A 27,555-nucleotide genomic window follows, 5' to 3' on the forward strand; every position below is an offset into this window, starting at 1 on the left:
CCTGCGGGGAAATCCAGCCCCTGTGCTAGGGTCGGGGTTACATCCGCCTTTCTCGGGACAGGCTGTTGTTGGTAGGTGTGTCTGTGGTTTAGAGCCGGGGCACAGAGAGCTGCCCCAGGTGCGGTGAACGCAGCTGTGCAGGAATCACGCTTCTCCTGCTTTGTTGTTGCAAAACCCAAGTTGTCACATCAAAAAAAGCCAAGAAGTGACCGTGTGGCCCTGAATGGGGAGTAGGTGAGCGTCAGCCCAGCCAAGGGCCATGTCCAGGGGGGACCCCGCGGGGCCCAGGAGCTGCTGGGGGTGGCCACCCAGACTCCAAGTTGGTCAGAGCAGCCCCTCGGGCCCTTGGAGACCTCAGGGGCCAGCCAGGGGGCACAGGACAGCTGGAGAGGAAGCCGGCTGCCTCCAGCCAAGCCGTCCCACCACAGCCGGACTCCCCTGCAGGCCGTGACGATGTGGGGGGCGGCCGTGTCCAAGCCTGTCCAGAGGCAGAAAAGGAAACAGGGCGGAGGCCCCACACTGCCCGCACCCCGAGCGCCCGCACCCGGCAGCCCATGAGGTCAGCGGCGCTTTCTGCGTTATCTGCACAGCGCTCAGGAGACGCAGCTGCAGGGGGCCAGGAGCTTGGCCACCACCCCGTGGGTCCGTCCTCCTGAACCATCCTCCCCTGCACAGGCCAGCGGCCAGGGGTCCGACGAGCAGGTCTGAGGGGCTAGCGCCGGTGGAAAGCAGTGCTTGCTCGGCCCCCCGGCAGGGCTGCCCCAGGGCACGTGCTCCCTGCCACAGGCGGAGGGGCTCCTGTAGCCCCCGGCTCACGGCCCAGGCTCACAGCCGGCCTCCACCAGGTGGGCCACGCCACCCCCGAGCCCTGCCTGTGTCATGAGTGGGGGGCACCCTTGATACTCCCACCCCAGGGCACCCCTGGGGCACAGCCTTCTCCCCTGGACACATGCCCCGGCACTCCCCTGACAAACACAGACACGCTGTTAAGAACAGTCTTTACTGGTGCCCGCGGACTCGGTACACGGGCCGACAAGGCCTCCGGCAGGGGCACGAGGGCAGCGCTTGCAGGGCAGGGCAGGCCCAGACAGAAAAGTGAATAAGTTACAGCTTTTAACGCTCAGGGGCAGCCAGCCCTGGGGGGCTTCGCAGCTGAGGCAAGCCCCGTCAGGCTGGGCCTTCTGGGGGCAGGGAGGCAGGGGGCAGAGGGCAGGACGCAGCGGTCGGGGAACGCCGGCGGCTGACCGCAGCTCCCGAGCTCGGGCCCACGGCTGGTCGACACCCAAGACCTACAGGAGGGACTTGAGGCCTGTGCCCTGCCGCGACCCGACCGCCCCCAGAGAGCAAATAAATTACAGAAATAAATTAGTCTTCACAGCCCGGAGGATTTCCTGGGTCAGGCTCAGGGCAGTGGCCGAGGCGGCCCGTTCGCACATCTCTGGGCGTAGGAACACGATCCAGATATCGAAACGGGGCCTGCAGAGCTCCAGGGACCCACGCCGCGGCGGCCGGGAGGACGCGTGGGGGCAGGGGCGGGCGGCTGGAGAGCGGCGCCCCCAGCCCAGCGCCCTCGGCAGCACAGAAAGTCAAGCAATAAATAAATAAACCCACAGTGGTACACAGGCCGGTGTGCCCACGGGGCAGACGGGGGAGCCCGGCTCAAGAGCCCCCGGCGCCCCGCAGCCTCACACAGGCACGGGCTCCAGGTTGGCGGGGCCGGCGTCCTCGAACAGCTGGCCATCAAAGGGGGCATCGGCGCCGGGCTCGAAGCCCAGCAGAGACTCCAGGAAGCAGGGGCTGCTGCCCCCGGACGGGCAGGGGCTGGGCACAGGGAACAGCGGCACCTCCGGGCGGGCCGGGCTCTCGGGGGGCCTCCGGGCCGAGTAGCGGGGCCCCAGGCTATAGTCTGGCAGGGCCTGGAGCAGCTCGAAGGAGTCACAGGAGGACAAGCTCGGCTCCACAGAGCTGCTCGGGGCATCCCCCCCGGGCGGCTCGGGGCTGCCAGGGAGACCCCCTACCCTCAGCCCGCCAAGGCCACCGTCCAGGAGGCAGCTGGTGTCCAGGTTGGCGTTTTCGTCCAGGACGCCCGCGGTGAGGCCCGAGCCGCAGTAGCCGTGGGTCCAGCCGGCCAGGCCATCAGGCTCCCCGGGCCCGAAGACATCGGAAGGGTGGAAGCAGCCGAGAGGGTCCAGGCGGCCCCCGCCGCCCTCCCCCTCCTCGACCCCGAGGTCGGAGTCGCTGAAGGTCAGGAGCCGCACCAGGCTGTCGTCGTCCGCGCCAGGCCGGCGGCCGGGGTCCCCAGGGGCCTCGCCGGCACCTGACGCGGAGGACGCCGTGGAGGAATCACTTGCGTCGCTGCTGCAGCTGTCGGCACCCAGCTCGCTGGCCGCGGGGGGCTTGCCCAGGGGCAGGGCGGGCGGCGGGCTGCCCGGTGCAGGGACCTCCAGCTCCACCAGGCCGGCGCCGCGCTCCAGCCGCAGGCGGGTGAGCGTGTGCCGGAGGTGGGTCTGCACGCGCACCTGGTTGAACTCCACGCGGCCCTCGGGGTTGGCGCAGCCCTCCCTGCAGCAGCCGCAGGGGAACGCCGTGTGGTCCATCTGCAAGAGGGGGGGCACGAGTGAGGGGCCCACCCGGCGCCTGCCTGCCCGCCCGCCCGGCCCTCCCGCCAGCCCGGCACCCACCTGGCACTTGATGCCCGCCAGGCTGCAGCTGCAGGTCTCGGGGTCGCAGACCTGGTCGCAGCGACAGCCGCAGTCCTGGCGGAACCGGCGCAGGGCCTGCAGCTCCCGCTTCTCCTCCCGGTCCACCCTCCGCACGCCCGCGGCCCGCAGCAGAGCCCGCCGCTGCCGGGCGGGGAAGGGCTGCAGGAAGGCCCCCTCGTCCAGCTGGCCGCCCGCCTCGGCCGCGGCTAGGTCCTGCTCCACAGCTGCATCCTCGATGGCATCCACCGTGAGCGGCTGGCCCGCCTGTGCCTCGGGCGCCCCGGCTGCCAAGAGCTGCATCCACAGAGAGGGCAGGTGAGCGGCACAGCCGGGCGCCCTGAGCCCGCGGTCACTACAGACATGCCGGGGCCCACCCTGCCGCGCCCTGCCCAGTGGGGACAGGACGCCGAGGGCACCGCCCCAGGCCAGACAAACCCACCCCCCAGGGCCCCCGTCTGGCCTGCCCGCCTCCCCACGCACCTCCCCGGGGTGCTCCTACCTTCTGCCGTAGCACCTGCAGCTTCTCCTCCTTCAGGCGCTGGCGGAGCTTCTCCCGCCGCGCCCGGGCCTGCTCCTGCGCGAACTCCGCCAGGGAGAAGCGGTGGCAGGCGCTGTGGCCGGGGGCCATGCCCAGGGTGCAGCCTCCGCGGCCGGGCACGCTGGTGAAGCCCTGGCACCGCGGGAAGTAGAAGACGGTGACGCCGTCGAAGGCAACGCGGCCCGCGCGCTTCAGGGGCGTGCGCCTCAGGATGGGCAGGGCTGCAGAGGAGAGCGGGGGTTAGTCCTGGGAGCCCCCCGAGCCCCCGGCCCCCAACAGAGAGGAAAGGAGCGCCGTGTTGAGGGACCAGCCTGGCCCGAGCGGAGCCACGCCCCGGCTGGTCCAAGGTCCAGCACCCTGCCATCTCCGGGCACCTCCAGGCCGTCTTTCTACCTGACTCGTAGGAGCTCTTGATACTGATACTCGAGGTGTGAGCCACCGTCTAGTCTATCTCTGCAAGTATTTCAGTCTTATTTTTAACAAATCAATTTCATTGATATTTTTAAAGCATAAGGTCTGTTAAAAGTGGAAAATCAATGGTACTTGGTATAATCACATCTTTCATTTCCATTCATGGATGGCATTTTATAAAATAATGTTTTAAGGGTTATGCAATAAAAATATATTGACCTTTTTTTAAATAAGCTTCCTTTTATAGGTTTTGCAGTAGGTTTAGAAGGGTTTTCTCTTTATAAGTTAACAACACTACTTTGACTAGTAAGCTATGTATTGATATATTTGATACCTATATTGATATATTATTGATTTTTGACTAGGTTGAATCATAAGAAATTGCCATAAAAAAAACAGTGGAAGATAAGCAATTCCACATCATTCATCTTAATATGTTAACTTTATACCCAGTTACCTGAGTGAATTCCCTTATAAAAGTTTTTCCGTTTACATTCTTGAATTCACCAGGTAGGCAACCATTGCAAACAATGGCCCTTGTGCCTGCCCCCAGCCTCCTCCTTTGCTAACTGCGCTGGCTGGCGCTTCCCAGCAGCTCCGCAGGGAGGCTGGCAGCCGTGCCTGACCGCCAGAGTGTGTCCAGCACTTCCTCACTAATCCCAGAGCCCGCTGTGGGGGTGAGGGAGACGTGTTTAAAATCACGTTAAGGTAGCACTCGCTTATTTCTATCCTACCTAGGGTTTTAGGTAGAAGGACTATTACATTTTATCCAAAATTCCTTCAGCACCTTTTCCCTCTTCTGACACGGCGATGAGGTGAACTGTGCAACTGGGTGTCCTTGAGTTTCCAGAATAACCCACAATAGTTCAGTCAAATCATGTACGATTAGAGTCCTTGTGCTAAGGCTGCACTTGGGATTTTCCATGTGTATTCTTATGTGAGAACAGCTCTGTTTTTGTCTGTTTAGGACATGCGTTCTCCATGGGGGGTAAAATGAGCTTTTGGAGAAGGGCAAAAAAATCTCCGCTCTTTTCCTGGGTGAACCGGATGCACACAGTGTGGACATAGGCAGGTATCCTGCTACTTGCAGCTTCCTGAGGGGAGACGGGGAACAAGGGCTGAGGGGCACTGCTCCGGGGCCATGGTTGTCACTTTGGAGTCAGAATTATCTGAGCTTGAAAAGTAACCGGGGAAAAACCTCCTTTTCAGTGTGTTCAGGCAAAGCCAAGCAGCCTTTCTGAGAGGACCGGCCAGCTCGAAGGCCGGGGCAGGAAGTGTGGGGCGTGGAGCTGGGCGGCACTCCTGCAACGCAGACGCAGGCGCGCAGGCGCGTGCGGGAAACGAAACTGGAGCAGAAGGGAGGGGCCTCCAGGGCTCCAGTTTCATCCTGTGTGTCACGTCCTCGAGCCAGAGCCCCAAGGTCGGGGTGGACTCCGCCGCCCCGGGGCCAAGGGAGGGTGGGCATTTGAGGGCGACCTTCACAGAAGTGGGCCGGACGGGGAGGCAGCTGAAGCACCGCCAGGCCCGGGGTGGGGGGTGCCCGGGGGTGGGCGGGGACAGGACTCACGGGTTAAATCCGGGGGGCTGGGGCAGGCACGGACAGGCGAGGGCGCCTGCTCCCACGCGGGGGAGGCCGAGTCGCCCTCGTCCAGCTGGTCAAACTTCCTCTTCAGCGGCTCGGCCATGACGCGGCGTGGGCGCGTCAGCCTGGCGGGGGACGAGGTGGTGCTGAGAGCAGGGTCGGGGCCAGGCCTCCTCCTGCCCCCAGCCCCCTGGCCCCCAGCACCGCCTTCCCGGGAGACCACAGGCACCTGCGCGGCGCCGGACACGCACGCAGCTGGCCGGACAGGCAGACGGCTGACTCGGCCGGCTACCCCCTCGCTCGGTCCCCGACAGGAATCCCGGGGTGACTCACGGGCCGGGTGACTCACGCCCGCTCCGTCAGAGCCTTCGTGCGTGTGTGCGCGTGGGGCGCCCCAGCACGCCCCCAGGCGCCCCGCCCGGCCAGACCACAGGCTGGACTTGGGACAGGGGCCCAGACTTTCCCGCGGGAATCCCCCAGCGGGAGAGGGGCGCGAGCGCCGCAGTCTCCCGCGGGCTACCCCTTCCCCACGGTGCCCCCCACTCGGGGGCCCCTCTGCTCGAGCTAACTGCCTGCAGAAGGCGTTCTTCCTGTCTACGCTTCCAGGGACTGTCCCCCAGGTGACGCCTCCCCTGCCACAGCCGCGAGGCTGGGGGCTCCCCGAGCCCAGGGTTGGCGCAGTCTCAGGCCGCCCTGGAAGCGCAGCCAGCTCAGGAGGGGCCGTGCGGTGCCTCCCCCTGCACGCAGCGGCCAAACGACAGCCCCTTCCTCTGCTGGGGGACGGCCGAGGACGAGAACTGAACACCCCACAGGCCCCGGAGGCGCCCTGGGCCTAAGCCAGGGGGCCTTAGTGCTGGCGAACTCTCGGGTCGCGGGAACAGCCAGCCAGGAGACGTCCTGCACTTGTCCTTTCCCAAGCCCCCCACCAAGTCCCAGATCCCCGGGTGGGCTGTCAACCACCAGACTGGGAACACCCGCCCCCCCCACCCCCACGGGGCCCCGGGGGAGCAGGACACACAGGTGCTTCCGGGGGCTTCCGCCTTCCAGTTTCTGGGTCTTGGCACACCTCCCTCCTCCCCGGGGTCAAACCACAAACAAAAACAACCAGCCCCCACCTGGCCGCAGGCTCTCCCAGGAGGTGGGTGGGGCAGCTCAGACAGGGACAGCGACCTTTGGCCTCTGCCCTGCTGGGGGGCCCTGCCCTTGCCCAGCTCCAGACGCCCCACAGAACACACGCGCTCCCACAGAACACACGCGCTCGCTCGGCATACCCCCAGGCCCTCACCTGGCTGTCCCACGCAGGCACACATTCCCCTGCCCCCAAGCAAGCCCACGGCGCCGCCCCTCCCGCACGCCACCTGCTCCTCTCCTGTGCTCCCCTCTCAACAGCACTGCCACCCACCAGCCACAAGCCTGTGGCCGCCCACTGCCCCGCCCACAGCCCACCAGCCTCTGGGGTCCACGCCACTCCGGGAACCCACACCAGGCGCCTACTCAGCTGTGTCCAGGCCAGGCTGCCTGGGCGTGCACGGCTGGGTCAGGGCTCCACCTGGCTCTGGGCTAAAGCCCCAGGGCCAGGCTTCCACGAGTCAACACGGGCCAGGTGCCCAACACAGTGAGTGGGGGCTCCATGGTGGAAACCGGCTCCACCCAGGAGCTCCTGAGGGCGCAACGCGGACAAATCTCACAGGTGTGAGATGCCAGATGCCGGAAGGCAAACGAAGTTCAAGCAAAGGCAAAACCGTCAGTGAGGACGCAAGTCACACGTCACCAGGCGGGGAGGGGACACACACTGGGGAGCACGGCCGGTTGATCTGTGCTGGTTACTCGGACGCACAAAGCCAAACGTTCCTGGAGCTGCGCACCTAAGACCAGCATACTCTGCCTGTACCGGCGTCACCTCAGGTGTGGACGTTTACCACCTCTGCCCCCCCTCTCCGCACGGCCCGGCAGCCAGGCCTCTCACTGAGCCCCAGCTCTGCCACTCCCCCGCTCAGAACCGCTCCACGGCTGCCGCGAGAGGCTGCAGCAGTCCTGCCCCTCGCGCCCACCCCCATGCTCCCGCCAGCTCCCTGCCCACCTCCTGCCCTGGCACAGGCTGGCACAGTCCAGCCTCGTCCCCCCCAGGGAAAGCCTCCACGCCCCCTTCAGAGTCATCCCCTCTAGAGGCGAGTCTGGGCCCTCGTCCCGCTGCACTGCCACTGCCCCGTGACTGCGTCCACACCAGTGGCCAGCAGCTGTGTGGCCACCGCGTACTCAACCGACCTCAGGGAAGGCAGCAGGCAGCACGTGCCACCGATCATGAGATCTGGGGTCTCTCGGGGCGCAGCAGGTGTGGCCCGCTCCTGCCACATCAACTCAAGGAGGGGGCCAGATGCCCAGCCCCTGCCTGCGCCAGAGGGTTGAGCAAGAAGGATGCTCAGAAGACAGCGGCTTGTGGCTAGAGAGGTTCAGGCTGCAGGTAGGTGCCAGTGCATCTCTGGGATGCGTAAAGGAGAGGGGAGCCGAGCTAAAGAGCAGGGTAGAGCCAGCCCCCCAGCTGCTGCAGGGCGGTCCACAGAGCAGGACCCCGCCCTCCGGGGCTGAGCTGCAGGCTCCCGGAGTGCAGCCAGCAGTGGCCTAATTTCCTCCTCCCTAGTGTACTCCCTGGGGAGGGCGGGCCCAGGAAGAGCCCTGGGGTCTCCCTTTTGTGCTGTCCTGGAAGCCAGGGGCAGAGCGAGGCAGGCTCGATCAGAAAGACGAGCCAAGTCAGAAAGAGGGTCGACAGATAGAAGAGCGTCCCAGGGAAGTGTCAGACAGTGAGTCAGAGGGCGGGGGTGGGGCCGCAGCTGCCCAGGAACTGCTCCCCGGGTCCTGTTGGAAGGATGGGTGCCTCCAGGAGCTGCTCCACGAGCTGCACAGGCCCCGCCCCCCAGGCTTCCCCTCCCGCCTGAGAGGCCCCTCCCACCAGGCCCAGGCGCAGGGGCTGCCCTTGGGGGCAGGCAGGCCCACCTCCCAGCTGGCCCGGAGGGCCTACAATCGACCACCCTGTATCCAGAGAACCTCCCTGGTCGGCTAGCGCCAGGCGCCCTGCGCCACGCCTCCAGGGTCCAGGCCCCGCTGGAGGTGGGGAGGGGGCTTTCCGCAGCCCCCATCCCCCCCAGGAATCTGAAGAATGTGACCTTTGAGCCCCTGCCCGCAGGCCTCCAGCCAGGGGCCGTCCCTCACACACCTGAGTCAAAGGACCCAGGGCCTCAGGAGCCACTTCCTGGGTGAGGGGCCAGGTACCACTGGACTGGCCGGGAAAACCACCTGGGCCGCCCAGGGAGGGAGCCAGAAGCGTGGCCCCCTGCATCCCTCTGAAGATGACCCCGGGGGGGGCGCGCCCTCAGCCTCGGCCTCTGGGCCTGTCGGGGGTGGGTGCCAAGTGTCTGGGGACTCCAGGAAGCAAACGGCTCCCAGCCCCGGGGAGGGTCCTTTCCACCCATCTCCTCAACGCAGGCCTCCTGCACGCCCAGGATGCGCCCAGGACATGCGGGCACCTGGACTGCCCGCGTGAAGCCTGAGTCCAGGGGAGGGGACAGCGGTTCCGGCCGGGTTGGGGCAGGGCTGGAGGAGGGACAGAGGAAGAGCTGGGAGCCCCAGCGAGTGTGAGGGGCCGAGCAGAGCGGGAGGGCCCCGGCCGGGGCCGGTAGGTGAGGTCTGGCCAGGAGGACAGGACAGTCTCGCATTCCTGAAAGATGGCTCACTCAGGACGGGAGGGGTGTGCCCGGCAGACGGAGCTCACGGGACCAGGTGCGCAGGGCAGGAGAGGGCCAGGGGAAGGGACGGACCGCAGAGAGCGCCAAGCGGGGCGCCGGGGGCAGAGGTGCCAAGCAGGGCGAGGCGCGGGGCCGGGCAGCGGGGCGGGGGCCGTCCTGGGCCAGGGGCGTGGGCCGTGGCGGGCGGCCAGATGACTGAGAGTGTGTCTGCTGCGTGGCGTGGCGGCGCGTGCGGGGAAGGAGCGCGGGGGGAAACTGAGGCCAGGGGGAGTCAGCCCGGAGAGGGAGACGACGCGCGGGGGCCGGTGCGGTCGGCGTGACTCAAGCGGCCTCGGCGAGTGACAGCGCCTGACGACAGGTGAGCCCACGGCACAATCCCCCGCCGCCCTCCGGCCGTGACTCCCGCGCCGCGCCCCGGGCCCTTCCTCCGCCCGCGCCCCGGCGCGCGCCCCTGGGGGAGCCCGAGGAGGGCGACGGCGGTCACCTGCTCCGGCCACGCGAGGAACTTGTGAAAAGTTCTCAGGCACCTCGGGAGAAGGAAGCACCGCGGGCGCCGCGCCTCCCCGGGCCCCGCCGCCCGCCCCGGGCTTGCGGCGCCTCCCCGGGTCCCCGCGGCGGCGCAGGGGGCGGGGGCCGGCAGCTCCGTGCCCGCGGCGGCGCAGCCCGGCTCCCGACCCAGCGGCCGCAGGGGCGCGGGGCAGAGGGCAGGGGTGGCCACCGCGCGGGACCCCGCCGCCGCAGCACTCACCCGCGTCCGCCGTGCGCGCCGCGCTCCCCGCGCCCCTCGGCCCGGCGCCCCTCGGTCCCGCGTCCGGCAGCGGCGGCGGCGGCGGGAGACTGGCCGTGCCCGGGCGCTCCGCCCTCCGCCGCCTCCGTCAGTGGAAAACTCCGGCTCCGGGCGCTGACGCACGCCGGCCCCGCCGCCCCGCCCCGGCCCGCCCCGCGGCGCCGCCCCCGGCCCGCCCCGGCCCGCGCCTCCCCGGGCCCGGGTCCTCCAGGCGCGGGCGGGCCGGCGGCGCCCCGCTCGCAGACGGGTAGACTGAGGCCCCGGGCGCCCACGAGCCCTAACCCGGCGGCCCCCCGCGCCCCCGGCCGCCGCCTCAAGAAGGGTCGAGGGCAGAGGTGAACCTGCGGGCGGGGCCGGGGCCGCCGAGGCCTGACCTTCGCCCTGCCCTTGGCCAGGGGCCCTTCCCCGCAGAGGTCCCCCCGGGCCCGGGACCCGCCCCGCCCTCCCCGGTCTTTTAAAAGCTGCTTCCGCCTGGGCCGGCCCCGGCCCCTTCGACGGCCCCGCCCGCGCGCCCGGGAGAGCTTGGCGTGCCCGGCCTTCGCAGCCCGGGTCGGCGCACCCCCGGGGCGTCCCCACGCCCGCAGCTCTGCTGCCCCTTCCCCTCTGGGGAACGCGCTCCGCGCTCTGCTGCTTACCAGAGCGCCGCGGCCTGTAGAGCTCCGCTTGCGCCGCCTCCTCCAGGAAGCCTTCTAGGGAGCCCTCCCCGCGCAGGCCTCACTCCCGCTGCATTCTGGGTTCCTCTCGGACGGTCCCAGGTGACTGTGGCGGGGACGGGCCCAGCCCTCGGGATTCCGCTCCCGCTCCCGGAGGCGGCGGCGAGAGCCTCCGTCCTGCCCCGACGCACCTGGGCCACAGGTGTGGGGAGGGGGAGGGCGGGGCCTGCAGCCGCGGGAGCAGGTCGGGGAAGCGCGGCCCTCCTGCCGCTCCCGGGCCGAGCGGGGCGCCTGGTCCGAGGCCTGCGGGGCCCTCAGCACCCGGCTGCGCGCCGCACGGCCGGAGGAGTCGGAGCCCCAGCCCCGGCGCAGCCTCCCTGGTCGCGTCTCGACCGTGTCCTGAGCACACGTGCTGGTCCCGCCCGACCCGGCTGCGCGCACTTCGCGGGCCGCAGCCCCTCCGCTCCGGCCGGCCGTGCCCGCGCTGCCCTGCCCGCCAGCCTTCGTTCTCGTACATTCTGTCGGCCAGTTCCAACGTCCAAAGATGCCGACCCCCGCCTGCGCCTGCCTGGTGCCAGGCTGGTTGTGCGTGCGCCCTGTGTCTCATTGGCCTGGCCGAGCAGGGGCCGGGCAGGGGCTGTCCTGGGCCAGTCCTCTCCCCCAGGGGTCAGTAGGAACATGCTGGAGAAATGGCGTGTACCGGGAGCTGGGGTTCAGGGAGAGGGCAGGGCTGACGGTCAAGGCGGGGGTCACTGACCCGTGTGGGGAAGCCGTGGGTGTGGCAGAGGGGTCCCCCTCAGGGCTACCGAGAGCTCCTTGTCCAAGGCCCTGGAGGGGACACAGCCCGCAGGGCAGTTACTGTCCCTGCAGCCCCTCCCTGCCCCCCCCCCACCCAGCCCCCCACCCTCGCACGCTCAGCCGGCTTCTCCTGCGGCTGCCCTCTGCAGAGAGTGCCTGTCCCGAGGAATCCTCCCTTCATTCGTCCTTCCTGCCTCCAGCCCTCAGGCCAGGTCCCCAGCAGGACGACGTCTCTAGGACCCCTAGAGTGGAGTTCCAGTTGTGAATTCTGTCTCTGACTCTCTGGGCTTCAGTTTTCCAATCTGTAAAATGGGGGGGTTGGACCAGAGAACCACGCCAGCTTCAGCATGACTGTCTCCAGGAGACGCTGCCCGCTAATCAGGAGGGCCGCGGGCTGACCGGCAGAGCAGAGGCCAGGGCAGGGAGCGGCTAGGGCGGAGAGGGGCTCAGCAGGGAGCCCGGGGGTGGTGTGGTTTGTGGGGCAGGAAGAGGAGAGAATACGGGAAAAATGGGAGAATCAAAAGGATCCAGTGATGTTTTCTCCAGAAATCCTCTTCCTGCCCTGGGATGGGCTCTCCAGATGTTCCCCAGATGTGGCAGTGATGGGAAATCTCCCCGGGATCCTAGCTGAGTTCTTCCTGTTCGCGGGGAAATGACTGGTCTGTTCCAAGGCGAGGAGGTGGGCGTGGAGCGGCCGCATCTAACCGGGGCACACGGGCAGAAGCACCGCCACATGCTCTGCGGATGTCTCCAACATTCGGCATCCATGGACCACCCATTTTAGGTAAATAAAAACCAATCACAAGTTTTAGATTAAAATTGTTAAAAATTAGAAGTTAATGATACATCCCCACCGGAAAGGCTAAAGTTGAAGGAGTGTGGCAAGACAATTAGCCAGACCTCTCGTACACAGCTGAAGAGAGGGTGAATTGGTACAGTGGCTTTGGAAAGTGATTTGGCTGAACGCAGGTAAACTCGGTGGTCCTGTCACGGTGATCCTCGGCAGATGTGCAGGGACAGCGTGGGCTTGTGTGCATAGGACGCCCAGAGCTGCTAGCTTAAGGCTGGGTACCCTCTCACCCCTCCAGCTTCAGCATCACCTGAGAACTTACTAGAAACGCCTCAGGCCCCCGCCAAGCCCTGCACGGCTTGGGGCACTGAACAAGCCCCCCCAAGTTGACTCTCACGTCCACGGAAGTTTTAGTGCCTCTGAACTAACACCCTGGAAAACAAAAACTGGGAAGCGGGCTTGCCTTGAAAGCACATTTCTTGAACATTCTTGTTTACCTAAAGTGGAGTACTTTTGAGGGTAGATGTTTGGATTAAGAAGCCTATCAGTTGGGTTCTGGGTCAAACAATTTTGACAGCTATTGCCAAACCACCCTCCCAAAAGTTGTGCCAGTTTCACTCCTAACCAGCAGTGTCTGAGAGTACCCGTTTCCCAACTGCCCCGCTGGCACTGGGTATTACCGAATTTATTGATTTCTGCCAATCTGACAGAAACTGAAGCTATCGTGCAGTTGTGATTGGCATTTCTCTACTTATGAGTGAAGCCGGGACTTTTATAAGCCATTTGTGTTTTTCTATAGACTGCTGATTTACAGTCTCATTTTTTAATTTTAATTTTTCTTAATTTTTGTTATTTATTTTCCCCCCTTCCCCTCCTCCTGCTCTGCTGTTTTTGCTGTCTGTGTTGTCTTCTCATTTTCTCTCCTCTGGGATTCGCCGGGATTCGATCCTGGGGACCTCTGATGGGCAGAGAGGTTCCCTGTCAATTGCGCCACCTCCGCTCCTGGTTTGGGCTTCACCTTGACTCTCCCTTTGTCTCTCTTGATGCGCCATCTTCTTGCTGCGTGACTCACTTACGTGGGGCACCGGCTCACCACGCGGGCCCTGGCTCGCTGCATGGGCACGCTTTCTCTTCTTTTTCACCAGGAGACCCCCAGCTTCGAACCCAGGTCCTCCCATATGGTAGGCGGAAGCTCCATCACCTGAGCCACATCCACTTCCCTACAGTCTCATTTTGTATTGGGTTATCTTAGCTCTGTCAAATGTGTTGTGCTTATTCCCAATTTGCCTTTTAACTTGGTTTATGGTGTGTTTACCATTCAGAAATTTAAATTTCTCTGAAGTCAAATTTCTTAAAAATCTACTTTAGGGATCCTGGGTTTTTTGTGCTATGTTCTTTTCTCTAGAGTTTTATGCTTTGTTTTGTTTTTCAAAGATTTAGTTTATCTATTTCTCCCCACCCTCCTTGTTTGCACTTGCTGTTTGTCTTCCTTGTTTCTTTTTTTAAGGAGGCACCAGGAGCTGAACCTGACACCTCCGATGTGGGAGGGAGGTGCCTGATCGCCTGAGCCCCCTCCACTCCCTGCTTTGTTGTGTCTGTTTTTCCTCATGTCTCTTGTTGTGTCAGTTTGCTGCACTTGCCCATCGTGCCAGCCCGCTGTACTCTTTGGGAGGCACTGGAACCTCTGCTCCCCTCTTTGTTGTGTCTCTCATTATGTTCCCTCTTCTTGTGTCTCTTGTTATGTCAGCTCACCACTCCTGCCAGTTGTGCCAGCTCTCTTCATTAAGAGGCACCAGGATCTGACCAGTGGCCTCCCGTGTGGTAGGCGGGAGCCCAGTTGCCTGAGCCACATCCATTTCCCTGTTTTATTTTTAATAAAATCCTTTGTCCATCTGGAATTTATTTTGATTGAAGGAATGGAGTAGGGTTCCCACTTAATGTTTTCTCCCCAGTATGGTTAGCTAATTTTCCTAACGCCGTTCTCCACGGATTAAAAACGCCACCGTCAATATCGACTGAAGCCTCACGTTTTGGGGTCTGTTTCTGGGGTTCTGCTCTGGTCCCCCGAGTCATCTATTTCATCTTTGGGTACCAGATTATTTTACTAATCATAATCCCATCATCTATTTTATCATCTGATAAATTTAGCGCCTTCTCCTTGCTTTTTTTCTGGGCTCTCTCCTTGTTCTCACTTATTCGCTTATCTATTAGAATTTCATATCATTTTTTGACGAGTTCCCTACCTGCCAAACAAACAAAAAATCATATTGGTGTTTTAATTGGATTCACCTTAAATTAACAGAGAAAGCACTGACATCTTTATAGCATTGAGCCTTCCCACCTAAAAGCATGGTATAGAACATTCATCTCTCTGACTAATGTCAATGTTATCTTTTAGAGTCCACACATCTCTTTTAAATGTGTTTTCTGAATATTTTATCTTGTTGGTTGCTACTGGTACTGAAATTTCTATTTTATTTTGATAGGTTATGTATTTTTAATACACAGGAGGGCAACTGATTTTTTAAATATCGCTGAAAACTGCCATCACCCTGAATTCGCTTATGTCTCTTCTAACTACGTTTTTCACTTATATCATCTGCACATATTGTAATTGTTTCCTCTTTCTCTTTCTTGTCTAATTGCACTGGTTTGCAATGCCAGTTAAATGACATTGGTGCTGGCAACTCCTTACCCTGTTCTTGGCTTTGATGGGAACTGTTTCCTTTTTACTCTTCAGCATGATGCTGGCTTTTTAAATTTTTTCTATTTTTATTTTTGGCATAGGCACTCATCCCTGTATACACTGAGGCCATGTTAAGGAAATATCAGGCATTTCCTGTTCTACTATGGTTTTGTTTAAGGTGGAGTAGATGTGGGAGTTTGGTCCAATGTCCTTTTGGCATCTATTGAGAAGATGGTCTCTCGTTCTCGTGTGTTCTGTTAATATGGCAACTTGTGTTAGATGTTCCCTAATACCATTGAGCCACCTGCTTTACAAGGATGAGCGTACTTGGACGTGATGAATCACTCTTTTGAGATAGTGTTGATTTATATTTTCTAATATTTTATTTGAGATTTTAGCATCAAGTTCAGTCGCACTTAATCACTCTTCAGTTCCTCCACCTTCCTACTTATCGTTTGTTTTCTTGATACGTCACGAGCTGACAGGGAGGATCAGAGTCTAGTATTGTGTCTCATTCCATTTCTATCTGCCTTTTCTGTATATTTTTATGTGTAACTATCATCTTCTCATTCTTGATTTTAAAGGTATGTTAGTTGGTGCACAGAGAGTTCTGAAAACTAAATTCTTACTGTGGATAGTTCTCTTTCGTTAAACTCCCATTTGCCTCATTTAACATTTTTATTTTGTACTTAACCTTGGCTGATAGCAATATCTCAGCCTCAGCTCAGTATTTCCTGGTATATGTTGGTTTATATTTTATTTTTAGCCTTTCTTAATTATTTTGGTAAAAATGCGTCTTTACAATATTGTACAACATACAATAGGACATTGTTTTACGATCCAACGTGAGAATCTTTTTTGTTATATAATAAAAGGGTGGGTTTATGCCATTTACAATTGTTGATGTAAATGATATGACTGCCTTTTTCTGTCCCCTTATCCTGTTTTCTATTTTGTTGCTTCCTTCATTTTGTTGTACTATGTTTATTTTTTTGTTTTCTTTGATATGCATGTGTGTGTGCACGTGTTTGTAGTTTTGTCTGATGATTTGAAGGTTTAGTCTGTTTTTAATTTTTCTCATGGTTGCCTTTATATTGATTTATTTCCCTGCCATGAGAAGAAAACCTGCAAGTGTAGGGAAGTCACACTGAGGCTGAGCCCTGGCTCCGCAGCTGTCTCCCCCTCCTGAGCCGTGCCTCGGCATGCTGCGCGCGGCCGCCGCACTTCTTCCAGCAGTGCCTTTCACTTGCTTTCCATTTCTTTGCACAGTATTCTGCCAGGACATGGCCAGAGGCTGTGAATTGAAAGCGTCCCCTCTTGCTCTTGGTTTCAGCACATGTGGAGACCAGGAGCCCGACTGCTGCCCGGCAGCTGGTCTTTGTGAATGCCGAGGTGTGTGGTTAGTGTCTAGATGCAAGTTTTTGTGAGTGTTTTTATAAATCAGTGAATTGATCTTGGCTGATCAGTCAGCATCAAAATAGGGTAATTTTAGGAAGGCTGATTTATGTAGGTACAAAGTACAAATGTGTGGGTGTAGGGGCACCCCAAGGGTACTGCAGTCACGTGGGTGAGCAGGGCACAGCTGTTACCACCAATAGTCCTGAAGGAAAAGGGAGGCAGCAGAGAGTTCTGTAGGGTGGGCTCCCTCGCGAGGGCCAGCGGCCCCTCGGAAGGGCACGTCCAGCCCCGGACGACTCACAGGCGAGGAGCCGGGACCAAGGGCCTGGCTGCCGCTCCCGCTGCTCACATCTCCCTCTGGCGCCCCAGCTTCACCAGCTGGGAGTCGAGGCCGCTCAGCGCCTCGCTCTCATGGGAATTCAGCGTTGAAACAGAACGAAGAGTCCAGCAAGCACATTGCCCTCATGTGATTTCTGAAGTACGCGGAGCGCTGACTCATGCGCCACACATCAGTGTTGCACCAATTAGGAATGTTTCAGCTACCAGTCACAGAACACAGTGGCTTTGAACTTGGACGGTCACTGCTGTGCTGTGGCAGGAAGTCGGGCGGAAGCGGCCCTGGCATTCCTGCAGCGGCTCAGCAGGCAGGCGCTGGCGCCTCTAGAGCCCGCTCAGCCTTTACCTCGAGCTGCGAGATCCTGCCCTCCAGGCACCTTCGGCAGACTTCTCTTGTGGATGGCCGGAAAGGGCCTGGCGGCCTCCTTGCGCTGCAAGCGTGCTGGAAAGGTGCGCGCTGGGGTAGTCGTGGCTGCTCTAGACGACTTGGACTGTCTGGGACGTGGTACAGAGATCAGCATCAGGGGTCTGTCGGAGAGAGAGGAGGGACGGCACGGGCGCTGGGGAGACATCTGCGCGCTCGCCCCAGGTGGCGTCTTCCACTGTAAAGCGGGCGCCGGCTCGCAGGCGGGTGCTGAGCGGCTGGTGCTCTTTCAGGTGTCGCGCCTCTACGGGGCCCCAGGAAGTGTTGGCTTACCAAGCGCAGCGCTGGCTGTCCGTATGCGCTGCTTTTTCTCTGGGCCTGAGTGCTCGGAACCTCTGGCGTAATTTGCAAGCCACAGTGTGAATTGTGCTGTTTTCACATTAGCTGCACAACTTTAATGCTTCTTCTATGGTTTTGGTCTTCTCTGTCTTTAGTGACAAAATCCATCAGTATCCCATTGGAAATTATTTTGTCCATTTTCTAGAAAAACTTGATTGGTTTTCCAAATACCTTACAAGATTTGCTGTGAAAATGATGCAAAAGCCTCAGTGGACTTCATGCCATATTTGTCAAGGTTTCATGACGGACAGTCCCTGGGGCTACAGGAAATGTATTACCAGACTAGCAAAGTCCAATTTTTAGATATTCGTTTTCTCCTGCCTGTGTAAATTCATCACATTCTATATCTCACCTGCCCTAGTACGAATAATCACTCTCTATTGTCATTACTGTTTTCTTTCTTTTTTGGGGGTGGGGGAGATACTAGGGATTGAACCCGGGCCCTTGTGTGTGGGAAGGAGGCGCTCAGCCACTGAGCTACACCCACTCCCCACTATTGTCAACACTACTTTCATTCTTCAATGAACCACTGACTCACCTGTATGATTTGGGGTCTTATGCCATATAATAGCAACAGTAAAATGGAAATATAACGAACATAAACAGTGACAATGTTTAATTGCGGCTACTGGTGACCTCTTCGCTAAGTGTGAGTTGAGCTGACCTGGTGTCCTAAGGATCCCGAGGTCATGGGACTTCTGTGGGAATCGCCACTGATGGCACACGTCACATGCATGAAGCATGCGTGAACACGAGGGCTGTCTGGGCAGCAGGCCCACCCGCACCCACTGGCGTGCCCCGGGCGCCTGTGGCTCCCCAAGCTCTCTGGCCATGGCCCCTCCTCGCGGCGCAGGGCAGGCCGCAGGGCTCGGGAGGTACCGCTGCTGGGGCAGCCCTCGCTGGGCGCCGAGGCGCAGCCCGCGTCGTCTCCGGAGGTGGCCGGGGTCCCTTCTCGCGGGGACGCCTTCGAAGCGAGACACGTGTGCCACTGTGTCTCAAGACAAACTGTCTCTGAAATGCCCCGTGGGACCACGAGGCTCACGAGCCCGGCGGGAGGAAGAACTTGCTCCGACCGCTCAAAGCGCGTCCGAGGTCCTCCCACGGTCAGAGCAGATGCACACACCCTGCTCTCCGGGGACTCGAGGAGCGCGGGATGGACCTGTGTCCCGGAAGCAGCAGGCTCTTTCTCTCCACCTAGTCCTCCTGATCGCCCCGCTTTCACGCTCTTAACTCTGCCCCGTGTTCAGAATGGGTCTCTACCCTCCTTTCTAAGTGGGAGCTATTTCACATGTGCGACTCGCTGAATTTTTCCTATTCCCATTTGACAGACTGGGACGCTTAGGCCGAGAGCAGCTATTTTGTGAGCCCGGCAGTGGCCTTGCCATCCCAGCGTCAGGGCCCCTGCTGCCCGGGGCTGGGGGCTCGTGTCTGGCCTGGCCGTCCCTGCTTGTCCCGGCCTCAGTGAGCCGAGGGAACGGGAGCACAACGTCCAGGCAAGCTCTTCTCTGCAGCTGCTGAACCCCGCAGCGGCGAGGCCCAGGTTGACTGAGGGGTGGTGGGGGTGGACCCTCCTGAATGCAGGGAGCCCCTGCCCTCCCCCAGGGGTTCACGGGTGTGGGGAGGAATCGCTCCCACTCACAGGAGCTGGAGGGATCCCCAAGCCACAGGGTGACAGCGGTCACAGTCCTGAAGTGCGCCTGCGAGCTCTCCCACACGCTTCTCATGAAGGGGGAGTCTCGGTCCCCTCCCCACGAATTCAGGCCAGCCAAAGGGACCGCTTCTAACGAGCGGAACACAGAAGCGATGCTGTGGGAGTCTCGAGACTTGGCTAGAAACGGCGAGCAGCTGCTGTCTGCTCCCTCCTGGGACCTGCACCCCCGCGTTGGGAGGAAGCCTGGCTGCTCAGGGAGGCCACGTGTAGGCAAGGGTTCTGGAGAGTCCCGGCGATCGCCAGCACCAGTGACGAGACGCACACGGCACAGGGCTTCAGGCGCAACCCCAGCCTTCACCCCTCCGGCTGTGGGCTGCCCGCACCAAGTTCTGCCCAAGTTACAGGCCCCTGAGCAGTTAGGGTCGTATGAAGTCACCACGGTTGGGGGGGGCTTGTTTTGCAGCAGTAGGCGTGTGCAATTGTACTGCGGTATTTACCAGCAGCCTGTCCTGGTTTGTCTTTTGTGGACCCCAGAAAATTATGCTCGAGCTAACCCATTCCTGTGTTTGGAAGTCTATTGTGTGTGGGGTCTTTGATTAGATCATTTAATTAGATTGCTTTAGGCTTTTGATTGGACTGCCATTGAGGCGTGGCCCTGTTGGGGCTCCGCCCTCTCACTGGGTCTTATGTAAACTGAGATGAGAGAGAGAGAGAGAGAGAGAGAGAGAGAGAGAGGGAGAGAGGGAGAGAGAGGGGGAAAGAGGGGGAGAGAGAGGGAGAGAGATCTGCCATTTTCACCCTGCCATGGGACGGAGAGGTGCTCCAGTTCACCTACAGCTGCAGAAAGACACAGAAGCTCTGAGAGGCTCAAGGAGAAGAGGCTCAGGAGAGACCTGACCGCCCCCAGCTGAGCTCGGGGAGAAAGGAGAGGAGACCTGCAGACCCCATCTTGCATGTCTGCAAGATCTGCCAGCAGCGACCTTTGGTGAGAAAACATCTCTGATGGTGCCTTGATTTGGACATTTTCTCAGTCTTGGAACTGTAAGTTTTTACCTTAATAAATTCCCTCTATAAAAGCCAACCCAATTCTGGTATTTTTGCATTGGCAGCCTTTGGCAAACTAATACAAGCCAAATATTGTGCTAAGTGCCTTACTGGATTATAATCACATTAAATCCTGCAACAATCCTTTTAGATACTCTGGATCTCCATCTGGACAAGGAAACTGAAGCTCCGCGTGATAGAGTGACTTGTCTGAATCATACTGCTTGTAAGTGGCAGAAATGACTGGAGTAGAGGCTGGTCATGCTGAGCAAGCAGTTCTCTGGGAGGAAAAGCCACAATTCGTAGTGTTTACCATCTCCATGGTGTCAGTTCTCCTACTATGACTTATTTCAAGCTCCTGATCATTGAAATTGGAAGTGTACATGGTCAGCTCTCCAGCTCTCCCTGAATGGGGACAACCAACCCCAGGACTCGTGTGTGGGGGCCAAAATGGGGCTGGAAGAGTTCTGCAGAAATGACAGGTAAGAGTTGGTGGAATCTCCCTAGAAATACAGTGTGAGCTGTGGAAAAGCTGTTTCAGCATTCACTCCTTCATTATTCCTGAGCTAATTGCTAGGAGTCAAGCTCTGCTCTACTCACGGACCATTCGTGACAAATAACGGCCCCTCTGCCCTGGAGATCTCTTTGTGGCAGGACAGGGAGGAGCAAGGGCACAGCGCATGTTCAAGTCTAGCTATCCGGGAGTGGAAGGTGGACAGCACGTCAGTCAGGCCCAGGGGGTAGGTGGGCTGGGGGCCTCCTTCCTCCTTCTGGCCCCTCCCCTTGGGGGACTCCTGTTAGGTAGGGGGTCCTCCTGAAGTTGGCCTAAGGCTCCTGGGACTGCCTCAGAGAAGCTCCCAGAAAAAGGCTGTTTTCCCTGCAATCTGTTTAACAGTCTCTGATAAGAATCTGCGATAAGAATCAGTATACAATCCTGAAATAATTTTCACAAATTTGGAGCTTCCAACCCAAAGGATTCTGTGCTCTGCAGGGAAAGGACGAGGGCACACGCCTCCTCGGGAGAGTCAGGAGGCGCTCTGCTCGCCGCCTCTGGCCGGCTCCTTTGGCAGACCCTGCCTGGCTCCACCTCGTCTCCAGGCTCTGACTAGTGGAGGGCCAGGGCAGCGACCCCTCTCCCGCCTGTGGCTCTCGCCCCAGACCATCCCTTCTCCGCCCCCTGGCTTTGCGCCCGCCTTGGCTGATGACTCCTGTGCTGTACGGCCCCCTCGCTGCTCCGGCCCACTCTCCATTCGTCTCTGCCCCGCTCTATGCCAGGGGCGGACCCGAGTGGGCTGCTGGAGACTGGAAGGAGAGGAGAGCGGGCAGGACGCCCGGCCCCGTGGGCAGCCACGGGCCGGCTGCATTCCTGCACCAGAGGCTCCTGGCAGGCTGCCCTCACGGCCCTGTCTGTCCCCAGGCTCCGGGAATCCCCCCTTCTCAACCCTGCGGAATCTGGGATGGGGTACCAGCGCCAGCTCCTGCACCGTCCTCGTGGTTTCCCTGCTCCCTGCTATGCTTTCGTAGAGTCCCTTCATTAAGCACCAGCTCTCCCCACCCCATGGCCCTCTGCTCCACTCCTAGACCACTCATGTTTATTTCTAACACCCTGAACTCCTGACCCAGATCTACAACTCCTCACCCAGCCTCTGAAAATACTTGCTGCTCCCTATCCTGGCGAGTGAAAATCCCAGTTTGGACTTATGAGGGCATCAAGCCGCCAGTCCTTGGCTCCTCTTCCTCACGCACATCGGGACTATCAGTCCACCCATCAGTCTGTCCAAACCCACCCAGCAGCACAACCCCGCTCTCCCTCGGCCAGCATCCTGGGCCAAGCACTGTCCCCTTCCACCCGGATCGTGGCGCCACCTTTCTGGCTCCCCGATTCCACGCCTGCCCCACCGTGGTCTGTCTCCACAGCAGCCAGAGCAGTCTTTTAAAACCTGAGTCAGAGCTTTGCTCCAGACCCCCCGGTGGCCCCCGTCTCACTGTGAAAGCCAAAGCCCTGCAGGGGCTGAAGTCCTCGTGGGCTCCCCACCCGCCTCGCCACGGCGCTGGTGGCCCCCCTGCCACGCAGCCCTTGCCCACTCTGCGTCAGCCACAAGGCCTCCCCACCGCCCCTCACGCTGTGGCCCTGGGCACTGTGCCTGCTGGGAGTCAGCCCTGGGCAAAGCCAGGGTGGGTGACACGGCCCGGATGGGGGGGAAAGGACCTAGACGGAGCGATCCCTGTGGGGCGCAGAGCACGACGAGGCTGAAAATGCAGCGAGCAGCTGTGCGAGGCCTTGGCTGAACGCAGGAACGTGCATTTTAAGGTGGAGGTGGTGGAAGCCACTGCTGGGCTGGACTGGAGGATTGAGTTTGGGAGTAGCAGTGGAGGTGGGTAGAGCAGGCCCCAAGAGTAGAGTTGGAGGGGAGGGGACGGGGCGGATATTTGGGAAGCACAGCAGACCTGGGGACCCACTGGATGGGGGGGGCAGGAGAAGCCTAGGCTGGCTTCCCTTTCCTCCGGCTGGGGTGGACGGGCAGATCCCGCTACCCCTCACGGAAGGGGTCGAAACTGAGACACTGCACATGCTCCAGGGCTTGGGGATCCCATGGAAGGTGCTTCATGAATAACCGCCCCGAGAAGCTGAGAAGCCTGACAGGCACGCATGGTCCCCGCAGGGCTCCTAACTGGTCCTCCAACCCCACAGCTGTTCCCCAGGGCCTGAGAACAAACCGACATTCCTCACCCTGACATTTCCAAGTTCAGAATGAGTGAAAGCAGACCGGGTTTAACTCGCCTCACAGGAGAAAACCGTCCCAGAACCCCACTGGGATACACATTTTCCAGTCCCCAACACCTGCCCTCGCCCCACTAATATTATCCTTTACTCCTCCTCGAGAGCAGATGAGGCCAAAATCAAGGGCTGGGGTGGGAAATACAGGGAGAAGAGGGGGCTTGAAGGGCGCCTCGAAAGACAGACCTTCATTTGTTCACTTTAAAACATGTATCGAGCACCTACTATGTGCTTTGGCACCATTCCAGGCACTGGGGCTGTAGCAAGAAACAGACGCGACGACCCCCGTCGAGGTGAGGTGGGGAATTCCCTTTCTAAAGTGGCTGCATGTTCTTCAGAACTCTGCCTCTCCCCCATAAAGAGCTGGTGTCTAATTCCCCTCCCTGTGGCCCTGGGCAGGCGTGTGACTTACTTGTACAATAGAGCACAGCGGAGCCAACGTGTGACTTCCGAGGCTAAACGCAAACCGGGACAGCCCGGGCCCCGCTGGCTGGGAGGCTGGGCCAGGGGGCGGTGAGCTTCCCGGGGGCCGGCCCGACCCGAGCTCCTGCTGACGTCCCAGCCGAGCCGTGCGGCGCGTCCTCGGGCGTCCGGGGCACCCGCCTCGCCACCTTCCCCTCTGCACCGCCTCCAGACCTGGTGACAAGGGGATAAGCCGTCCCCGCCGGGTCCTGCCCGGTCCCTGACTCAGAATTCATCAACAGTCATAAAAGCGTCGTTTAAGCCACTACGTAGGAATACTGTCCAGGACACCGACAACAAACAGCAAATACGTGAACAAGAGCCTTTCGCGTCACGAGGGGCCGGGGGGAAACAAAGGCGCGCAGGGCGCGGGGAAGGCGGGGGACGGGCCTGGGCGGCCTTTCGGCCGAGGCTCGAGAGGAGGCCGGGCCACGAGAGCTGAGGCCGGAGGCGCGGGCGGACGGCGAGCGCCGCGGCCCGGGGCAGGAACGGCGGGAGGGCCAGGCCCGAGCCTGGGCAGGACGGGGCCCCGCGAGGGCCGGCGAGCCGCGCGGACGCCGGCGGGAGCGGGCCGGCGCCTTGGGCAGGAGCGCCGGGCGGCCGAGGAGGGCGGCGGGGCGGCGGGGCCGCGTCCGCGCCCGGCGGAAGCCCCGAGGACCGCCCCGGCACGGCGCTTCCGGGCCGCGCCTCGCAGACTCGGCGCCTGGCCGCGCGCCCAGCGCCGTCTCCCAGCAACCGCCGCGCCCGCCGGAACGTCCGGGACTCCGCGGCACGTGTGTCGTCATCGTCACCTTGGCGGCCGCGAGCCCCAGGGGCGGAGTCTGCACGGGGCGCGCCCCGCCCGCTCCCGGCCGCAGAGGGGCGGGGCTGGCGGCCGGGGGCGGGGCTGGCGGCCGGGGCGGGGCTGGCGGCCGGGGGCGGGGCTGGCGGCCGGGGGCGGGGCTGGAGGCCGGGGCGGGGCTGGCGGCAGGGGGCGGGGCTGGCGGGCGGGGCGGGGCTGGCGGCAGGGGGCGGGGCTGGCGGCAGGGGGCGGGGCTGGCGGCAGGGGGCGGGTCCAGGCGGGTCCTGCACGCCGTGGGCGCCGCTGGGCGGGGTGCACCTGCAGTCCGCGCTCTGCCCCGCCCCCCGACTCCATCCCCAGGCGCCCTTCCACCCCTCCTGCCCCTCCAGCCCCTTTCTGCCCGGCCCTTCTGGCCCCTCTTGCCCCTCCATCCGCTCTAGCCCCTCCTGCCCCTATTCAGCCCCTCCGCCCCTGCCGGGGTCCTCCTGCCCCTCCAGCCCCTCCAGCCCTTCCTGCCCCTCTCCGGACCCTCCTGCCCCTCCGGGCCCTCTGCAGTCCAGCTCTCCGTGAACGCGCCCTCGCGACCACCCAAACTAAAGTAACCGCTGGCCTTCCCGTGAATGGCTCTTGGTTTTATTTCCTGAAAAGAAATTTCTGCATATATAGTGTCCACTTCTCTTTTAAACCCAAGTTGCAAGAGGCCAGGGCTAAGTTCTGCCTTGCTCATCTTTATTCTCAGCACCCTGGTCAGACACCTGGCATGAAGTAGGTGCTCAATAAATTCACTCAACAATTGCATTCACTTATACATCTATTTATTTTATGTCTGCTACCTGGAGGTGAGAAAAGAGGTACATTAAAAATAACCGTTACAACAGTATTGAGTTCCCGATGCCAGGCATAGCTCCGAGAACTTGACACATCTTCACTTAATCTTTGCGGCAGGAGGGCCTATAATTGGGCAGGCTTTATAGAGAACAGGGGAGAGCGGCGTGCTGCAGGCAAGGGCCAGGAGGCAGGCGTGCGCCTCTCACGGCAGTCGCCCGCAGGGGACCGGCTCTTCCCCCAGCAGACTTCTTTGCCCTGGGGACCCCCACCCCATGCCAGCCAAGCAGGAGGCGGCCGGGCGGGGGTAGAGGGGTCCTGCCTGTTCAACTGAAGCAAAGTGTGGGCGAGTGCCCCCTAAACTTGCCGGGGGCAGGATGTGGGTGGGTGTCCAGGAAACTGGAACTCGACTTACTCCCACCCCTGGGTCTGCCCAGCAGCGCTGCCCCGCCTCCCCCTTCTCACCTGGCTGCCTCTTGGTCTCAGATCCCTGATTACATGTTTTGTCCTAGACCAGCCCGAGGCAGTCGCCTGTCACGTGCCTTAAGACTCCTGCCCCAGAGTGGGCGAGTGGCCTGGGCAGGCCTGGGCACAGGGAAGGCCTCACGCAGGAAAGCCCCCTGTTCAGGCAGGGGCGTCGCCTTACTCCCACCTCTTCGTTACCGTGGACCTCGCCTGTGTCCCTGCCTGCTCTGTGGAAGGCTGAAGGGCCGTTGTCAAATCGCTGTGGTGCTCAGCCCGGGAGCTGGGCACTGCCCCTTCCCGGGAACTCCCGCTGCACACGCTGCACCTGGCCTGGACAGGAAGTGGCCTGGCCTTGCCGAGCTCCAGAATTCTGGCGTGAGGCCCACAGTGGTCTTTCCAGAGCCTCCTAGCACTGCTATTTCTAGGTCACTGCCCCTGGCCCCCAGGCCCCGCTGCCCCCCTGGCCTCTGGGGCAGGGGCACAGTCAGCTCTGCCGAGTGGAGAGTGAAACCTGGGTGGCTTCAGACCGCTGTTTCCGTCTGGAGTGCGGGCGAGCGAGACGGCCTGCCCTTCTGGCTTCTAGGAGCACGTCTCACGGCGACCCTCCTCCGCGGCCTTCGGGCAGCCAGGACAACCAGCTAAACGGTGGAGAAGGTGGCGGTGGTGCAGGTGCAGGCCTTTCTGGAGCCTCACGCTGGTGCCAGAGACCGTCGCGTGTCCAGCGGGCTCTGGTTCTCTCCAGAGGGCGGAGGGCGTTCAGACGCAAAGTGAAAGAAGCAAAGTGAAAGACGCAAAGTGAAAGAAGCGCGGTGAGGGTGGGCAGCACTCTGTGAGGGTGGGCGGCTCCCGCCCCGGCCGTGGTGCACTCACCCGCGTGTGTCTGTGCAGGGAGCTTGGGTGTGAACGAACGACACGCTGCTGGAGCAGCTGGGAGCCTGGCCTGCCCAGGGCCGTTGGCAAGAGCTGGCTGTTTCCGGGAGCGAGTGAGCCAAGTCCACGGCAGTTCCAGGAAGATGCCCCTCTCTGCTCTCGCCGTGTTGCGGGGGGCAGGTGCCCACCCGGTCACCCAGATGGCGGTTGGTGGGGGGTGGTAGTAGGAGGGGTCCACTGGGCCGCCGGCTGTGGGGGGTGCAGGAAGTGCCGCAGCAAGGGCGGGGCGGGGAGCTCCAGGTGGGGGCCTGGGCCCCGGGGCGGCTCTGCCCGCTGGGTGGCCGCAGAGGACATGCGGGCTGTGGCCCCGGGCGGGCCCACCTCCTGGCGCTGCCCGGCCCCCGTGGCTTGGTCCCTCTGGGGGTCTCTGGGCCCTGCCCGCAGCTCCAGGGCACCTTTCTGCAGCCCCGTGGGCAGGGGGCTGGCCAAGGCCAGGTCGGGCTCGGACAGTCCAGAGCCCTGGGGGACCTCAGTCCTGCTGGCCTTTTCTTCCTGGACACCTGCGTGCCGCAGCAGGGTGGGGCCCATGTCCTGGGCCAGGCGTGGGCTTACCCCCGAGAGGTCAGGGCTGCCCGTGGGGCTGGTGGCCTCCGGAGGCTTCCGTGTGGGCGGCTCAGTGGAGATGGAGGCTGGGGCCGAGGGTAAAACGCGAGGTGGGCCTGGCTTTCCCAGGGTCTCCAGCCCACTGGTGGGACCGCTGGTCTTAGCTTGCCGCTGGACCTCCACATGGCCTCCAGCCTCGAATTGGCTCTTGGGCCCGGTTCGACCCCCGATGTCCTGGCTTGACCCGTTGGGCCTGGCTCTCGTGCTGGCTGTGACACTGTCCGTCCGGCCACTGTGCTCCTTCGGGGATCCCTGGGAATGGCCCTCGGTGCCAGCCTCCGGCTGGAGGCTCGACATGGAGCTGAGGGCCTTGTCCACAGCCTCCTCAATGTCCAGCAGCCTGGCCAGCGTCTGTGCCTTCAGCCGGGCCACCTCCATGCTGACCCGCGTCAGCTCCCCAAAGGCCTGCTCCACGGAGGCCTGAGGCCGGGGCGCCGCCTCGGGGGGCCCCCTCGGTGCCCGCACGGCCACGCCGCTCTCCACCTCCCTCTCCAGCGCCTGCACCTGGCTCAGGAGGCCCTGGAGCTCCTGCCCGCGCCCCTGCAGACTCGCGGGACCCTTCTTGGGCTGCTCTCCCGGGGGGCTGCGTCCCTGCTGCGGCGGGCTAGGGGTGCTGCTGGGGGCTTCGAGCTCGGGGGGCTCAGGGCCCTGGGTGCTGCTCTCGGTGGGCCGGGGGCCAGGCTGGGGGCTGGCCTGGCTCTGCCCAGTGGGGCACCCCACCGGGGGGACGAGCCCCTGGGCCGCAGGGGGCAGGGCCTTGACCGCCTGTGGCCTGGCGGCACCTGTCTCCCCATGCCGGTGTCCTCCTTGCCCCACCGCCCAGGAGGAGCC

The 27,555-nt window shown here is 61.7% G+C and overlaps 3 protein-coding genes across 7 annotated transcripts in view; 1 reads left to right on the top strand and 2 right to left on the bottom strand.

Annotated features, from left to right (window-relative positions):
• Positions 1–986: 986 nt before the first annotated feature.
• Positions 987–10,503, bottom strand: CSRNP1 (cysteine and serine rich nuclear protein 1). 4 transcript variants are annotated; one of them, XM_058288841.2, is made up of 5 exons: positions 10,396–10,503; positions 5,219–5,358; positions 3,202–3,461; positions 2,682–2,996; positions 987–2,597 (listed from the first exon to the last, which is right to left on the bottom strand). In XM_058288841.2, exons 2-5 carry the CDS (start codon positions 5,334–5,336, stop codon positions 1,686–1,688), a joined length of 1,605 nt encoding a protein of 534 aa, XP_058144824.1. In that variant the 5' UTR covers positions 5,337–5,358; positions 10,396–10,503; the 3' UTR covers positions 987–1,685. The 4 variants fall into 4 exon arrangements, with proteins under 4 accessions (XP_058144824.1, XP_058144825.1, XP_071068083.1 ...); XM_058288842.2 differs by lacking the exon at positions 10,396–10,503 and adding an exon at positions 9,722–9,817; XM_071211982.1 differs by lacking the exon at positions 10,396–10,503 and adding an exon at positions 6,728–6,818.
• An 8,781-nt stretch (positions 10,504–19,284) lies between these two features.
• CCR8 (C-C motif chemokine receptor 8) overlaps positions 19,285–27,555 on the top strand; it is a 189,511-nt gene continuing 181,240 nt past the window's right edge. Inside the window, exons 1-2 of one of the 2 annotated variants that reach the window (XM_058288363.2) lie at positions 19,285–19,876; positions 20,031–20,361. The gene's annotated coding sequence lies outside the window, so the exon portion shown is untranslated. Of the gene's footprint in view, positions 20,362–27,555 lie in introns of both variants that reach the window. The other variant, XM_058288362.1, reaches the window with a different exon arrangement.
• Positions 26,254–27,518, bottom strand: LOC139437696 (xin actin-binding repeat-containing protein 1-like). The gene is made up of 2 exons (XM_071212272.1): positions 27,507–27,518; positions 26,254–27,423 (listed from the first exon to the last, which is right to left on the bottom strand). The coding sequence occupies exons 1-2, from the start codon at positions 27,516–27,518 to the stop codon at positions 26,254–26,256; spliced, it is 1,182 nt and encodes a 393-aa protein (XP_071068373.1).

This window comes from Dasypus novemcinctus, chromosome 26, assembly GCF_030445035.2.
Source record: "Dasypus novemcinctus isolate mDasNov1 chromosome 26, mDasNov1.1.hap2, whole genome shotgun sequence".
Classification (NCBI taxonomy): Eukaryota; Metazoa; Chordata; class Mammalia; order Cingulata; family Dasypodidae; genus Dasypus; species Dasypus novemcinctus.